The sequence below is a fragment of the Galeopterus variegatus genome, unplaced genomic scaffold, assembly GCF_000696425.1.
Source record: "Galeopterus variegatus unplaced genomic scaffold, G_variegatus-3.0.2 Scaffold1188, whole genome shotgun sequence".
NCBI lineage: Eukaryota > Metazoa > Chordata > Mammalia > Dermoptera > Cynocephalidae > Galeopterus > Galeopterus variegatus.
In genome coordinates this window covers 1,901-19,632 of record NW_007727299.1, presented here as the reverse complement: position 1 = coordinate 19,632, position 17,732 = coordinate 1,901, and the positions used below count along the sequence as shown (strand labels likewise).

The 17,732-nt window shown below is 33.5% G+C and overlaps 1 protein-coding gene across 1 annotated transcript in view; it reads right to left on the bottom strand.

Annotated features, from left to right (window-relative positions):
• Positions 1-11,020: 11,020 nt before the first annotated feature.
• LOC103592633 (HEAT repeat-containing protein 5B-like) overlaps positions 11,021-17,732 on the bottom strand; it is a gene marked incomplete at its 5' end in the record, with an annotated part of 7,890 nt that continues 1,178 nt past the window's right edge. The window contains 2 exons of the mRNA XM_008575441.1: positions 11,021-11,797; positions 16,426-16,639. Coding sequence (XP_008573663.1) covers positions 11,493-11,797; positions 16,426-16,639 — 519 coding nt within the window. The remainder of the gene's footprint in view (positions 11,798-16,425; positions 16,640-17,732) is intronic.

The window sequence follows — 17,732 nt, the reverse complement described above, 5'->3', positions numbered from 1 at the left end:
TTCCCATGGCTACTTGTGGAAAGGACAGGAAATACACTGTATCTGCTCTGGTTGCAAATAAAGATGGCAAGCTCTCTTCTCCCAGATATTGACTGTTTCTGCTTTATGAATTCATTCTTCATTATTATAAAAGTTTGATCCACGCCTGGCCAAATTCCATGTGTCATAAGTTATTTTGGCTGTAAGTGTCCTTTGAGATACAGCCCAATCCTCTCATTTACAGCTCAAGACACTAAAGCCCATAGAAAATGAGACTTGTCCACCATGAGGCCTGTAGTGAGTGGCAGAGCCAAACCCAGCACCCAGATTTCCTACCTGCTAGTACTGTGATCTTTTCATTAACAGGTTGACTCCCCTCTTACTTATTAGACCTACCAGAATACCGAGGGGACAATAACACAACAATAGCATATTTTTTCATCTGAGGTACTCAAGTAATCTCACAAGTTTGAATGTTAACAGCGATTTTTTTCTCTATAGAAAACTGACAATTCCTTTAAATCAATTCATAACAGAATATAAAAAAATTTATAGATAATCTGGATTATCACACATATGCAAAATCACTGTTTTAATTTATAGTTTAACTTTATAACTCATAATACCTTTTTTTCAAGGACTTATTTACACTTAAAATAATATTGAGATTTACAATGTCATGAGAACTTCACTAAATTTGCCAAAATATTAACAGTGGTTATAATAAAGTGGGATTATGAAGAAATTTACTTTTCACTTTTTCCAAAAATTTCCATATGTGGTAATACTTCTTTTGGAATTTAACAAAAAACAACATTACTTTTAAAAAGAAGACCTTCTGTATTAGTCCATTGCTGTTGCTTATAACAAAATACACAGAACTGGGTAATTTGTAAGAAATAAAATTTATTGCATACAGTTTCTGAGGCTGTGAAGTCCAAAGTCCAATGAACACATCTCGTGAAGGCCTTGGTGGTGGTGACAGTGACCCAGGATTCTCACATGGCAGAAAATGGCAGAGCAGGGAGAGAGATAGTTCCTCATGCACTTTCCTTTTAAAGCCCTCAGAATCATGCCCATGAACACCATTTTTAATCCATTCACTAAGCATGGTCCTCAGATTCTAATCGCCTCTTCAAGGTCCAACCTTTCAAATACCACAGTGGGAATTTAAGCTTCAATGAGGTTGGGGGCATCCAATCTACAGCTCCTTCCCTTACAGTTCTTTTTCCCTAAATGGCTTTAAGGGAGTAAGGACCATGAGTCTCATAATTTCCTCCTATACTGAGTCAGTATCTGAAACTTAGTTTTTGAGCAGTGATCTTCCTCGTGACTTTCCCCCCCACTTCATGCTTGTCTGCTTTACACATTTTCTATATTCAGGGTGAATTTTAAGTAAACATTTTATCATGCATAACACATATACAGAAAAGTTCACAAATGGTAACACCTCAATGAATTTTGTAACACCTCACAAATTCAACACTTCCATGTAACCACCACCCAGATCTTGAAATAAAACATTGCAGGCATCCCAGAAGTTTCCACTTCATGTGCATTCTCAATCACTATAGCAAAACTTTTTGAATTAAAAAAAATTTTTTTGAAAAAATTAATAACTAGAAAGAACATGGCATTTGTAATTAGTCAAACCTAAATTGTATTCCTCACTTCACAATTTTCCAAAATTGGAAATCTGGGGCAAATGGTTTAATTTTTTTCATCCTCAATTCTCTTATTTTTAATATGGGAATAATATTTACCTTATCATTACTGTGATGTTGGGAAAAATAGGAAAATGGTCAGGGCCCCTCAGATGTTCAGAATCTTGCTGAGCATTTGCTGTAAATATCCTCAGGTGTTCCTTGTTACTACTTAATGTAAACTATGCATGGGCACCCAGGTGTCCAGGGTTGTGGACTTAAGTATAAAAGACTAACAGCTCTGATCCGCAGTGATTCTCAGAACTCTCGGAAGAGCCAGTGGGATAGTTGCTCCTAGATCTGAATAAAACCCATTAATTTTTCTATACCCACAGCTCTCGGAACCTTTTCTTCCTATTACCTAGCTCACAGACCTGAGTGTGGAGGGTTTGTGACCCAATCTGTGCAACAGACTCGAGGGGTCTGCAAGCCCTAGCTTTACATGTGATATTAAATGAAAGAAGTCGTCTAAATTCCTTAGCATATTGCCTAGCATATGGTATACACTGAATAGTGATAACTATTATTGTGATAGAGTTCACAAGACTAACTGAAATAATACACGTAAAAAAAAGCAGCCCTGTTAATTACTAAGGGTTCAGTAATTGTTCTCTTCCCTTTCTCATTCCCCTTTCAGAACTTTAATTTACTAGAGTTAAAACGATCTTAAAAGCAAAAAAAAACTAATGCCTATTCCTAATCACTAAGCTTCAGGCCTTAAGGTGTTGCTGATTTCCTGATCTTTTCATTTTGTAATCAGTAAAATCTAAGTGACATAAAAATAGGGTTCCCTTTCCAGGCACACACAGCAACTGCCATATTCCTGACCTATATGACATTATCACCAGTTTAAAACAAAAACCTGTGAAATGCTAACAGGTTATTTAGATAATAGGAGTGTTGGTTATTTTTTGGTTTATATATGTACTTCCTGGGATGGGAATTATATAAAATGATAATCTGCTCTTCTTTTTTGTATTTTTCATTAAAATAGTTATTTTTCTAAAATTGCCCAAAACTACCAGTTAGTTGAGTCTCTCTTTTTTCTTAACTTAAAGATGAAATGTATTTAAATTAGTTGCTAATCAAAGAAAAGCAGATACATAGTTAACAAGAAATCATTTAATACTGTTAGACAGATAGTAAAAAAACAGCAAACTTTTCCCTTTTCTGAGTCTCTAACTCTTTAAATGCTCAAAAAAGAGTCTTCAAATTGAGCTTGAGGGCTCTTTCAGAATTCTGGCCAGAAAAAAAGAGAAGCTTCCACAAGGATGAAGAGAACTTTGAGCAACAGGAATAAGCAATAACCCATTGTTTATATGCCACGTCCACTATCTGCCCTCTCCCTAATCTCTCTCCCTAATCTCTCTCACCTCGCTTTTCTGCCTACCCTGTTTCCCAGGGCTAGCCCCGGCTTATATCTTTCCTCAGACTCCAGCAATACGTACTCCCTAAATTTAAAGTCTGGTAATGGCTGGGTTGGGAAAACAGCCAATAACAAGTTGGGTATGAAGGAATTCCATCAACAGAAATTTTTCTTGGAGTCCAAGAATTAAATCTACATTACAATCTTGTGATAGGATGGAAAAATAGCCTCAATTAGTTATTATTATTATTACTTTTTTTTTTTTTGGAAGGGTATGGTTAAAATTGGGAAGTTGCCAAATTTTACTTTCAAAATTTAATTTTCTTTATATTTTAATATATTTAACTATTTAAATAAAATTTAATTTAAAATTAATTTTAGGGCCAAGCCCGTGGCGCACTCGGGAGATTGTGCGGCGCTGGGAGCACAGCAGCGCTCCCGCCGCAGGTTCGGATCCTATATAGGGATGGCCAGTGCACTCACTGGCTGAGTGCGGTGCGGCCGGTCTCAAAAAGGACAAAAAAAAAAATTAAATTAAATTAAATTAAATTAATTTTAATGTTGTGGTGGCTGATATGTAGAGAAATAAGTACTTAAAATCTAAAATCAGTTTGCTGTAACAAATCTAAATATCTAACACAGAGAGACTAAAATGATAATACAGCTCTGAAGCTGTAGCAAGACTTCTCTTAGAAAATTAATGGTGATCAACTTCAGATTCTATTTATCTAAGCAAAGATAAACTGGTTTTTACACATCCTTTTCCTTTCTCCCCATCAACTCCATCCCTTGCTTCTTTATCTCCTTTCTCTTTTAAAATTTCCAGTGAATGAAAGCTCTACTCAACAGATTGTTTTCTTTTAATAGCTAAGGTGTCTTCGTTTCTAAGCCAGGAACTGAATTCCAAACAATTAATGTAATCTTCATTACATAAAAATAACTGTGTGTGTGTGTGTGTGCGTGCAAGGAGAACATTTTTTATAAGCCAGCTATTCCTGCCAACTATGCAACTGAGATGCACTCGTTTCCAGGTATAGCCACTTTCTCGGCAAAAAACACCCAATCTCCATTTAGGCTTGAATTGCTCAGAACAGCAACTCCTCCCCCAACTCCCACCTGGTATTCCTTAGACATAAATTAAGTTGGTCCTCAAAGAATACAAATGTGGTACATTATTTTTTTTACAAACATTTGTAAAAATGTTTGTAAATCTGGGCATTGTGGCAGAAAAAAAAGAAGAAAAATGAATGAAGTTAAAGAAGTCTAGCACATTTTTGCTTTAATTTTTTAAGATCCATGCTTTTCTTAGATTTCTTTAAACAGGATTTAACCTATTTTGCACGTGCTACATCTCTATATCTCTACTCTGTAGGCCCTCAATATGCTACTGTTGTTCAATATGTGTTAATTATAGTACTTACAATTGTTCTCTGTAATGGAAAATTCTACCATTATCTGTGTTATCTCCTTTCCCAGATTTCCCCTCAGCTGCAGAACATGAAGTAACAAGAGTAGGAGTGGTTTGAACCAGCTCATATACACTTTCACATCAACTCATAATATGTAACTTTATGACCAATGAGCTGATTGTATTCAAGCTTAAGGAGCCAATAAATACAAATTCCTTTCAGGGAAACAAATAAATATTACAGTTTTTAACATATGGCCACAACTATATTACTGCTGCAACATTCTAATGAGAACGTAACCACATTAAAACATAAAGGAAGAGTATAAAATAGCTAGAAGAATACGCTGGAATGAAGCTTTTTAAGCACAATTCAAACACCCTGAGGAAGAAAAGTACACAATGTATGTATGAAGGAATTCTATCATTGTATTTGATATGTTGAAAAAAATCCAATATGGCTGACACAAAAAGAACAAGACGAAAGTAATAGTAATTATTTTTACAGCTAATACTTATTGAATATTTACTCAATAAAAATAATGCATTTTACATGTGTGAATTCAAACCTTACAATGTCCCTTTGAGGAAAGTACTAACATTATCTTCATTTGACAGATAAAGACACTACCATATGGCCATAGGCACCAGCATGAAATAAAATAAGGAGGCCAAGTAGACAGGGGCCAGATTATGCAAAGCCTTAAAGGTCATGTTAAAGAATTGTTGTTTTTAAAAAATACAAATTTAAAGGGTACGGAGTTGACTAACAGTATTTGTATACAGTACGTGAGTTGTTCTTTATGCCAAGGTAACCAACTGAAGAGTTTTCAGTAGGGTATCAGATCTGAATTTATAAAAATTATTCATTTTCTGTGTGGAAAATATAGTACTAACAGACATTTTAAAATTGTTTTCTAAGGGTCAGGCACTATTTTACAATCTTTTCCATGTCTTAACTCATTTAATCCAAAGCTATTCTATGAGAAAGATATTATTCTCCTCATTTTATAGATGCAGAAACTGAGTCAAAAAGATGGCAAGTGACTTGCCCAAATTTACACAGGTTGTAAGTAACAGAGCCGGATTCCAAACCAGGCAAACTGTCCCTATCGTCCACACAGTTAACCACTTCACTATATTGCAATTGAACACAATGACTTGGACTTACGGTGGTAACAATAGCAATAAAGACACACGGAAGTATATGATAAGATATTGAGGTAACTTGGTAATTATATTTCTGTTGCTTACAGTAGAATACCTGAAACTGTGTAATTTATAAAGAAATGAAATTTATTTCCTACAGTTTTGGAGGCTGAGAAGTCCACAGTCCAGGGGATGCATCTGGTGAGGGCCTTCTTCTGGGTGGGAAACTTTCTACAGAGTCCCATGGTAACACAGGGTATCATACGGTGAGAAAATCAAGAGCTCTCTCCTGTGCTCTTTATAAAGTCTACACCCATGAGAACTCATTACTCATGAGTGGATTAATCCATTCACTAGAGCACAGTCCTCACAATCCAATCACCTCTCAAAGACTCCACCCTTCAAATATCATAATCAGATTTCCCACCTTCTTAACACTGTTACAGTGGGCATCAAGTTTCCAACACATGAACTTTTGAGGGACACATTTGACCCATAGCAGTGATGAATTAATTATAGTGAGGGAGAAAGTGGGAAATGTCAGGGACGATACCAAGATTTATGATTTAAGCAACAGAACAAGACAGTTGAGCTTTTACTGGGAGGTCATGGATTAAAAGCAGGTTTTAGATAAGGAGGTAAACAGTTTAATTTTAAATTGAGTTTGAGGAGTCTCTGAGACAACCAATGGAAAGTAGTTATACACAATAATCTGAAGAGAAGAAAGGCTAGGGCTCCAGGTGACCCTACGAAGGAATCCCTGCCTATTATTCTCTGTCATACCATACGTCACACCATTCCTTTCTACTACTTATCACCATCTGCAATTATTTTCTCTCTCTCCATGCAAAATGTAAGCCTACCATGACAGATTCTTTGCTTGACTGTTCACTATAGTATTCTCAACACTTGGCACATAGTAGGTATTCCATAAACAATTGACCAATGAATGAATAAGACACAGCATTGGACAATCATATCACAAAAATCTTTGACAAACAGGAACTCAAATTCTCCTTGTACATATCCAGTGTCAAGGAATGCACTATCATAAAGCAATCTTTTTTTTTTTTTTTTTAAGCAGCTTTCTTTAAAAACCCTTCTTTTATGTTCAATTGCAAACAACTTGTTTGAAACATCACCTGTTGGTGCAGGTGGGCTATCTGGTCCTCCTATAAGAAGGTTAATGTTGCCTTTTTACCTTCAGTTCCTTTAAACCACCAGGCTTAGATGCATGTCAGTTTGTCAGTGCCTTTGACATGTTGCATCTGAAGGTGATCCTCCAACCCCCACTCACTTACACATGCACTGGAGTCACAGTGTGTGGAGTAGGACTAGCAGCTTCCTTGTTTTAACAAGTGTATTTTCACCAAAAACAGCCCAAACTCTATTAAGCTTTTCCACTAGCTTCTCAATGATTTACAGTCAATTAAAACACTGTTAAAATATATAATGTTTCGGTATATCAAAATATTTGTGAAGATTTAAGGGCACTCCAGGCATTTTCTTGGAATTTGGAAAACAATGACCCAGATTCATTTTCATATGCTTACTCCAAAAAGTATCATTTTCTAAAATTCAGCAATCCACACCGAATTTCATCTTTGTCATACTTTTTTATAACCCCTTTAGGAAATCTATACCAAGGAAATAATCTACAAAGTTTTATTTTTAAGAAGTCAAATTTAATGTTACTTATAAAAATGTAAAAACTAGAAACAAAGTATCCAAGTAAAAGGATAATGGCTAAGTCAATATGATACATCCACTAGTAAAAGGATATCAGCTAGGTCAATAATAGTAAATAAAAAAATCAAAAAATGGTCATTAGTAAATCCATCCCATATTATAATTAGAGTAATACTATGAGAAAATGCTTATAAAATAAATGGGGGAAAGCAGGATACAACATCCTCCATATAGGATGATTACAAATAGACTCGGAAGAAAATAGACTAAAATAATATTAATTTCATCTGAGTGCTCCTTATAATTTTCCCAAAATTTTAATGAATGCAAATTTCATAGTTAAAATTGATTAATTCATAATGATATAAAATTGACTTTCTTTTTTCCTCTGACTCTGGTTTTACACTCATTAAGGAGATTAAAACCCTTTTTTGTTTCACAAATGAATCGAGAGGCATTTTCCTATATAACTAGAAATAAGTTGGAAAGAAGGAAGAGATTTAAAGAAAGAGTCGATAATCAAAGTTATAAAAATTGAAAAAGCCAAACAAGTCCCTTAAATTTCCATGCATTCCTTGATTAGAACTGCAAGTGAAGGGTAAAGAGGTAAAAAGAAGTATATTCATATGAGAAAAACACTGCCTGAAATGGAAACCCGTAAGTTTCAATGACAAAAAGAATTGTGGATAGAGAACAAAGGCTGTAAACAAATTCCTCTGAAGGAAAAGAAAGAATAGTTGCAATTGGTGACTTGCACATACATGATTTTCACACATTTGTTTAGTGACAGGATCAAAAACTTAGTTTAGGATAATTTTTCTAAATTATAATTAAGACATGAATTTCTTACTTAAGTAAAATGTGTGAAGTCCATAAATAATAATTTCATAAGCTTTTAAATATGAGAGAATTAGAAATGGGGTTGTAATGATTAAATCATGTTTTAAAATTAATCCATCTGCTGGAAGGTATTAAAGCAAGAAATTTATTTGTATCCCTAGCCATTTCTCATATCAACCTAAAAATTCCAATTAAGAAGAAAATGTGAGAAATAGTAACTCATGTAATTAGACATGTTTTGAAAATTGGGCTAATTATATCCATCAATCAACATCGTTTGAATGAAAAGAAATAATGGATAGAAAGTGTCTAGTACAGTGCCTGGCACATGACAGAAACGGCAGCTCTTATTGATAGTAACAATCTGCATTACTTTAAGTTCTGTGATTAAATTATATGTTTAATGTCATTCATATTGTCCTACCATGATACAATTTTACACACACGTAAAGACTACTTATCAGACTAAATAATATGCCAATATTAAAGGATCGGCTGAAGATTCATTCTCTTGATAAAAATAAGCAGGATGAATACAAAGACATATATACTTTCTAGACGTGTAAAAGATCACAGAGAGAATACCTACTAAACTTTCCTCTCATTTTATAGATGAGAAAACTGAAGTCCCAAAGGATTGGGTTGTCCAATGTTCTATCCCTAATTGATAGCAGAACCTATTTAAAACGGAAACACCTGACTTTAGAGCTTAGTTTTCTGTAATTAAATTGAGAATTCAAATGTATAATATCGATTAATGAGAACTTGGAAAGCAAACAAAAGACACTTTACTTCTTACACTATTAAAACTGCTAACATTATGCTTCAGGAAGGATCCACTGGCTATAATGATGTTTCATGGGGGAAAGCAGGATACAACGTCCTCCATGTTCATAATCAAATAAATATGATTATTCAGGTTGAGAGAATCTCATGGGTTGAGCAGTGAAACAAATTAATAAATATAAATCTCCCAACAGATCTTCCCTTTATAGATATGGTCATAGAAAACTAGAAGTTGTCAGTGGCTTAGAAGCATTTAGAGAAAGTAGAGAGAGAGAGAGAGAGAAACGGAGAGAGGGAGGGAGTGTGGGAAGGAGAATCATTGCTAATGCATGATGCAATCTACCCCAAAGAGGGAAATAATGTGAAAAGCCTGAGAGGTAACAAAAACAGCAAAAAATAGCCAAGGCAGAAATAAACATACTTTATAAATAGATGAGTGGATAGGGGTTATGTGCATACATGTATGTGTGCAAAAAAATAACATTATAAGGTAGTAAGGCAGTTCCATAAAAAGTCAAACAGAGCTAATATTTGAGTCAGCGATTCTACACCTAGGCATATACCCAAGAGATATTAAAACATATGTACACCCCAAAACTAGTAAATAATGTTCATAGCATTATTATTCATAACAGGCAAAAGGTGGAAACAACCCAAATGTCCTTCAACTGATAAATGGATAAACAAAATGTGGTATACGTACAATGGAATATTATTCAGCCATAAAAAGGAATGAGGTGTCAATTCATGGTACAACATGGACAAATCTTAAAAACTTTACACTAAGTCAAGAAGCCAGTCACAAAAGTCCACATATTACATGATTCCATTTATATGAAATGTCCATGATAGGAAAATCTACAGAGACAGAAAGTAGATAAGTGATAGCCTAAGGTTAGGGGGAAATGGGGAGATTCTTGGATGATAGCTAAAGGGTACAGGGTTTCTTTTTGGGGTAATGAAAAGTTCAAAATCGACTATGGTTATGGTTGCATTACTCTGTGAATATATTAAAAACCACTGAACTGTACACCTTTAATGGGTGAATTATATGATATGTGAATTAGATTGCAATAAAGTTGTCACCAAAAATATAAACAAAACAAAAACAAGGCGAATAACTTTGGAAATGCAAGTCTGAAATGAAAAAAAGAACCCTGCAGAAATAAAATCAGAAAAGAGGTAAGAGAAAGTGCCTGTCTGAGGTATCTAAAAGACGGAGTAAGGAAGAAAGACAAGGATGGGGCAGAAACAAGAAAGAATAAATAGCAGGTAGCCGGTGATAAATAGCTATACATTTTCGAATGTTCAGAAAAGTGAATTGCAACACCAAGGCCCATGGTTTGATCCCTGTACCAGTCAGCCACTTAAAAAAAAAAGAAAAGAAAAAGAACTTGCTTTTAATATACAGTCTACATTACACTGGTAAAACTTTGTGTTTAAAATTTGCTAAATGCTGTGGCAAACATTCATTTCATCAATTACCTATTTCGTGTGATAAAATTTCCATCGCATGGGAAAATGGCATAATTATAATTATGACTAACTCATTTTTGTATGCCTTGCAGCACTTAGCTTAATACCTTATACACAGTAGGCACTCAATAAATATTTGATGAACATAACTAACCATCATAGCCAGAACTTGAGGCTCTGTAATTACAAAACATAACTGAGGCCTAATTTCAGTTATTAAAAAAAAAGCAGAACATTATGCCACATTTAAAACATTTTAATGGACCTTTAAATGAAAATTTTTAATGTAGTTAACAACTAAAATACACACAAGCATAATTTAGTAATTTAACATGTAAGTAAAAAGATCCATCAGAAAGATAAGGACATTTTGGGAAATGCTTAGAAAATGTTCTGATTTAGGGCCGGCCCGGTGGCGCACTCGGTAGAGTGCGGTGCTTGGGAGTGTGGCGGCGCTCCCGCCGAGGGTTCGGATCCCATATAGAGACCGGTCCACTCACTGGTTGAGCGCGGTGCGGGCACGACACCAAGGGTTGCGATCCTGTTGCTGGTCACAGTATGGGTGTGACACCAAGGGTTGCGATCCCGTTACCGGTCACAAAAAAAAGACAAAAAGGAAAAAAAAAAAAGAAAATGTTCTGATTTTATTCATAGTATATACACCACAAAACAGACATTTTCCATTATTTTGGTGACTTCAAAATTTAAAATCTGCGTGTTTTAATTGAGTTATTTCATGACAGATGCTGAATTTTGACCTGTTTTTTCCTTGACAATATCTATACACTACCCAACTACATGATACAATTATGTTTTTAGCATTAAAATTTAAAAGACTATGGCTCAGTGTTTAAAAAATAAATTAATACAATAAAAGAGAAACATTATTGCAAGAAAATGAAAACACACTGACCGCATGATAAGCGATCACTCCTTAAAAATCAGTAAGTGGTGTGAGCATTTTTCACTTAACCTACTTGGAACCACGATAATACCAATATACAAATAAAATGAACATACAGTCTGGAATGATACAGTGGTTATCACTAATTAGTTGCTAGTTGACAATACACATAAAAATGAATGTAAGAACAAATTAAAAAAAACTTGTTTTTAGCTTAATTGTTGGTGCAGAATGTATGGTAGGGGCTGGCTGCCTGGCAGCTGCTTTAGCTTTGCTAGCTTGGCTTGCTCGAACAGCAGTTTCTAAACGTACTTTCAACTCAGGAGCAGCCCCCATTACTGTCTTGAAAGCATGTGGATACAGAGGTCCAATATGCATTAAATTCTGGAGTGCAAACTCATGAAGATCTTTGGAAGCTGAACTTGCTGAGGCAAAAGAATTTTCATCCAGCAGGTAAGAGATCAAAGTGGGAACTAAAAGAGCAAGTAATTGGACTCCTGTAAATAGCAAAGATAAAATATGAAGAATGATCAGGAACCTGAAGATTACAAGAAATTTTAATTTAAAAACTAGGCAATTACCATAGAAGACTGAATTATAATAAAATACAAGTAAACATGCACAACATATTTTAGACTTCAACAGCAACTCAAAATTCATATTCAATATTTACTAAATGCTCAATCTATGTTAGGGTTAGAAACCAGGTTTGTTAAGATGGTTTATTTTACATTTACATTAATTTGGTTTATTAAATAAATACTTGCCAAAAGGTCAAAAAGGAATAAAACACTTTACAATTGCCATCTGGTAGAATGTACTCTGAGAGTAAGATTATAAAATACTCAAGGCATTCTAGAATCAGGAGGTCGGAGTAGGAAACAGAATCCTGAGTAGCATCTATTTACCATTATTTAACTAAAACTAGATATGTTTTTTAAAAAATAGAAATACAACTCTTATTCCATTTCATCATTCCCCAAAACCCACAATGAGAAGAAATTCCTCAAAAATAATGGAACACGTAAACCTTAAAGTTAAAAAAGAAGAACCCATGTTTGGCTGACATAAATTCCCAGCTTTTAAAAAATGATTTCTTTGGAAGCTTCATCTCCTTTTGCTAGTCTTTGTATTTCCATATTAACAACTCCATCCTGGCAAATAAATTTCATTAAAGCTGATATTTTTCTAAACAATTAACCTTTATATGTAATTACGTATGTGTATATGTGTATATATAAAATCTCTTATAATCAACATTGAGAATAATGATTTTTTCTCCTTAATTTATGTTAATTTTAGTAGAATGACAATAAATAGGATCAAAGCTATAAGGGAGCAGGAAGTATCTGATAAAGAATATGGGATATAACACACACTGATGTCATCAAGGACAGTGATAATAATCAGTAAATCCTTTCCAGAACCCCAATCCCACCCTGAACATGTACTTCCTGTCCTCTTCCCCTGCTGTACTTTTCCTTGATAGCGCTTATTAATTTCTATATCTCACTACTATACCTATATCTAAAATTGATAAAGTTATATCCATTTTCACCTCTATATAAAATTGTATGTGGATATATGTCTGTATATATCTCTATATAATGTAGATACAGAAGTATCAATGGGTGGGTGTGGTGGGGCTTTTTGCCTGTGTTTTCCTACCAGAATGCAAGCTCCATGAGATCAGGGACTTTTGAATGTTTTATTTCATGGTGAATCCCCAATGCCTAGAACACTACCTGGCACACAGTAGGCATTCAATAACTATTTTTTAAATGAATAAACAAACACACTCTTTCCCCTGGAAGCCACCAAGAAGTTTTCAATTAATGGATTCTTTTTTTCCCATATTAGATTTTCAGAAGAAAGAAAGTAACAGCTGATATTTTAAAAGTCCCAAGTAAATCCTCCAATTTGCTAGATTTAGCTCAGTTTCCCTCATATAGAATGATAATAGCATTGTATAATAAGAACTGGCTTTCATAATGCAAATACAGTAAAGAATTGTCAAATAAATATAAAATTATCTTCAGTGTATTGGCTTACTGAAAAAGGTTCTCAACAGCAGGTTGAAAATTTTGGTTTTAACAGTTTTAAAACATAACTAATTGGAAAAGTATATTATGAATTATTTAAGGACCCAGTAATTATCCAGAAATGTGCTAAGACTTATAGGAAATATGTTATATAATTCATCTCTACCTAATGCTTTTATTACCTAGTTGACAGGAGTAGAGAGCACAGAGAACAACGAGAGAACTAAGTGCTAAAAATCTCATCAGCCTTTGAGTATAGAGTTCATCAAGAGACTCGGAAAGCCACGTAATAATTTGGGATTTCATAGTTTAGTGATTATTACAAGGCCATAAAATAAGATGGGTGGTTATAACCACCAAATAAATTCTATGAAGGTTAAGGTAAGATTGGGCTGCATAAGAGGACATTTCTTGAAGAAATGAGATCTGACATAGGTTTAGTAGATTTGTATTAAAAAAAAAAGGAGGAGAAGAAAACATCTGAGGAAATTTAAAATAGTATGACAATGCATAACAATTAAAATGAGCAAAGTGAGGAAATTAGTATGGCCAGGTTAGTAGGTACACACTGGGGAGCAGAATTAAAGTTTTGAGAACCAAGTAAAGATGTTCTAAATTGATGCTGTAATGGAAGAGGAAACTTCAAAATTCTTAAGCAAGGGAGAGATAAAATTGCTTTAGGTAAATCTGATGAGAAATACCAGCTAAGAAACTATCAGTTACCTATTTATGAGGTGATTAGATGTAAAACTAAGAAGTAAGTTTCTCTTGAATCCTAGAGAAGTTTCAAAAAGAGACAGGACAAGATTTGAGTAATAGACTGAATAAAAATGAAGAACAAGGAGTCAAATATAATTCCAATGTTTTTAGCTTGTAACCTTGGTCATATAGGGTAAGAAAACATCCACTGCCTATTTCTTACAATGGATACTGTGAAACTGAAAATAATAACTAACATTTGTAAATGAGGTGAAAAAAGCTGAATGATAAAACAAATTCAAAAGCTGAAAACTTACCTTCTTGGAATCATTTAACTATACAAAACGGGTAAGAAAACATCCACTGCCTATTTCTTACAATGGATACTGTGAAACTGAAAATAATAACATTTGTAAATGAGGTGAAAAAAGCTGAATGATAAAACAAATTCAAAAGCTGAAAACTTACCTTCTTGGAATCATTTAACTATACAAAATATAAAGGTAAGTATAAAAATGTTGCCATCAAATTAATATCATATACATTCACTCTTTCATTCATTTATTTGATGGTATCCTCCTAATGAATGCTATAATAATTCATTAACAGGATTCATTTACCTTTGGTTTTTGCATAGTTTTTAGCCTTATATTTAGTTTAAATTCTTAAAATAGACCAACTACTTATCCTACTTCTTAAGTCTTGCTATAGCACAAAACATATTGTTATCTGAGCAAAGCAGTACATTAAAAAATGAAGAAACCATGATGGTGCTTATTGTTGATATATCTCACTAATAATACGACAAATTAGTCTGGTTGAGAGTTGAAATTACAGTGCTTTGGTTATTTTATACCTTAAATAAATGCCTTCTTATTTGGAAAAGGGTCATTAATTTCAGGGACATTGCTAAAGCCTAATTAGCTATTAAACTATATTTAATTACATGAATAATACAAAAAAATTCTAACTATTAAAAAATCAAACAATACAGAATTAAAAAAAAAAAAAGATTCCCTGTCCTCATGCAAAGTTTAATTCTAAACTACGGCACCTGTTCAGGAACCAATCCCAAGAGTTGACTCAACTTAAAAATATTCTAAATACTAAGAGGCAATAAGCTCACTGCTGAAATTACACAATGAATAAGATTTAGTTTTCATCTTTATGGAGTTTACAGTTAGTAAAATAAAAATACAAATAAAATTATGTTGCTTTGCCAAACATAGGCCATGATATCAGTCATAAATTTCCATCCAAATAACCTATATATTAATATGTTACTAATTTCAACTATATTTATCAACTTCTCCAAATAGCCCTTTCTGCTTGACCTTCCTAATTTTGACACTGCTTGCATGCAAGACAGTAATAATTGCCTCTTCTCTTTCTCTTGCCCCCGATAACCAGTTAATCGTCAAATCAGATCAATTTTTCTTTCACAATCACCTCTGCATTTTATTCTTCTATTGACATAGTTCTGTATTATTATTTTATAGGGGAACTATTGCAATAGCTTTTCAAAAATATCTACTACCTTTCCAATTTCATGTGAAATTTTTTCAAGAGAAGAAGAAAAAATTATGATAGGAAAAATTGGTAAAATTTTTATCTGGAGAGCAATCTAGCAACAAGCCCTAGAAATGAGTATTCCTTCACCCCAATAATTTCACTTTTACGAATTTATCTGACAAAAATAATAAAAAATATGTACAAAGACATTCTGTACAAGGATATTCATCTAGTTATTTATAATCTTGAACAATGGGATACAGCTTAATATTCCTAATTAAAAGACATTAGTTTAAAATGTATAGTCTTTCTACAACAATCAAAAATCATATTTTTAAAGATAAATATATTGTGATAAAACCAAGACTTTAGCATTAAGAGAATAAATAAAAGTATATAGTAAGCTGCATAAGTCTGGTTGAATGGATGTATGAGACAGTTTTTAATCAAATAAAAAAAAAATTTTAAAACATCAAATTTAATAATGATGTTTAATACCAATGTTCATATGGTTATATTTGTTATAAAACTTTTATACCTCTATTATGAAGACTGGAATATGTTATTTTAAAAAATCTATCAAATATCTACATATTTCCTAGTTCTTAAAGGATACATTCCTAGAAAATTAAAAAATTAGTGTGTTGAAATGCTGTCAGTAATTCTTTTTAACTTTCTGCTCATAAAAAAACAAATATAAAATCAACTCAATGCATCATGTTAGTAACATAAGCAAATACATTACGCTTTCAGATAGTAATTGCTTCTTAGTAAACTCAGTATTGCCAAGGCCTGTGTCTAAAATCAAATAAGATTTATATATAAATCAGATCTTCATTTTGACTACTGGCTTTTTATAAGAAAATACTTACTGTTCTGTTCTTCCCCAAGAGCAACCAATGTTTCAAGAACTTTGATTCCTTCTTGAACAGCTAAAAGTTCTGTGTTACTGGCTGGTCTGTTTCTTTCAACAGCTTTTAGCTTTTCAACCACTACTGGAGCTAATGAATGGATATAGGGAGTTGCAAGGGCACGATTGGAATGTTGGAAGACTGAGAGGAGAAGCTGGTAACATTTGGCTTGAACCTATTTAAGAAAATCATTTAATCAATTAATGTATGATAGTTCTTATTTGCTCTACAATGACATTGCATCTTAATATGTACTGAAAAGAAGTTATATTGCAAGATGAAAATACAATGCCATTTTCTGCATAGAGAAATGAAGTAGAATAATGGAACCTTCAATAAGCTAACTAAATAAACTGAAAATAATAAAAAATATTCCTTACATGTTAATTACCATATCAATATGCTTACATAATTTGTATATTTCCATAGTGTGGAAGAATCTAGAAACCAGGAATTCTAATTTCTATTTTTAATTCTTCCTTTAATGTACAATTGTCTCTCCCATTTTAATCTAATATATTTAATAAGGAAGGATAATATTTGAGTGATTTAAAACAAAGCTATAAAAATACATTGCTTAGATACTTCAAACCCACTTGATTCTCTGGAAATTGCTTATACCAACTTAAGTTTTCTAGACATAGAAAGTAAAGTCTCACTGGCTCCATCTTAGATTTGAAAGACTTCATGTTAAAAATTTAGAAAGGGCCGGCCCAGTGGTGCACTCGGTAGAGTGCGGCGCTTGAGAGCACGGCGGCGCTCCCGCCGAGGGTTCGGATCCCATATAGAGACCGGTCCACTCACTGGTTGAGCGTGGTGCGGGCGCGACACTGAGGGTTGCGATCCTATTACCGGTCACGAAAAAAGACAAAAAGGAAAAAAAAAAGAAAGAAAGAAGAAAGAAAGGCCTATCAATATATGGGACAAATAATGGAATAAAACTGTTTTAGTGCTTTGGTAGAATACAAGTTGCCTAGCCTTGCTGGACATCAGAAATGCCTGAGGAACATTTCAGAAAAACAGATCCCTGAGCCACAAATCTGGAGACTCTGATTCAGGAAATAGTAGTAGAATCTAGGAATGTTTCTAACTGCTTTTTTTTTTCCCTCTGTGCAGCAGGTTTGAGAATCAATTGTTAGTTTAGACTTTGACATTGTAAAACAATAAAATTTATTTTCTAGACAAACAAGAGTTTCCAATAGGTTCATTAAACCAAGTAATAATGTAAATTTATCCTTGAATGTCCTTGGTGTTAGTTAAAAAAACAT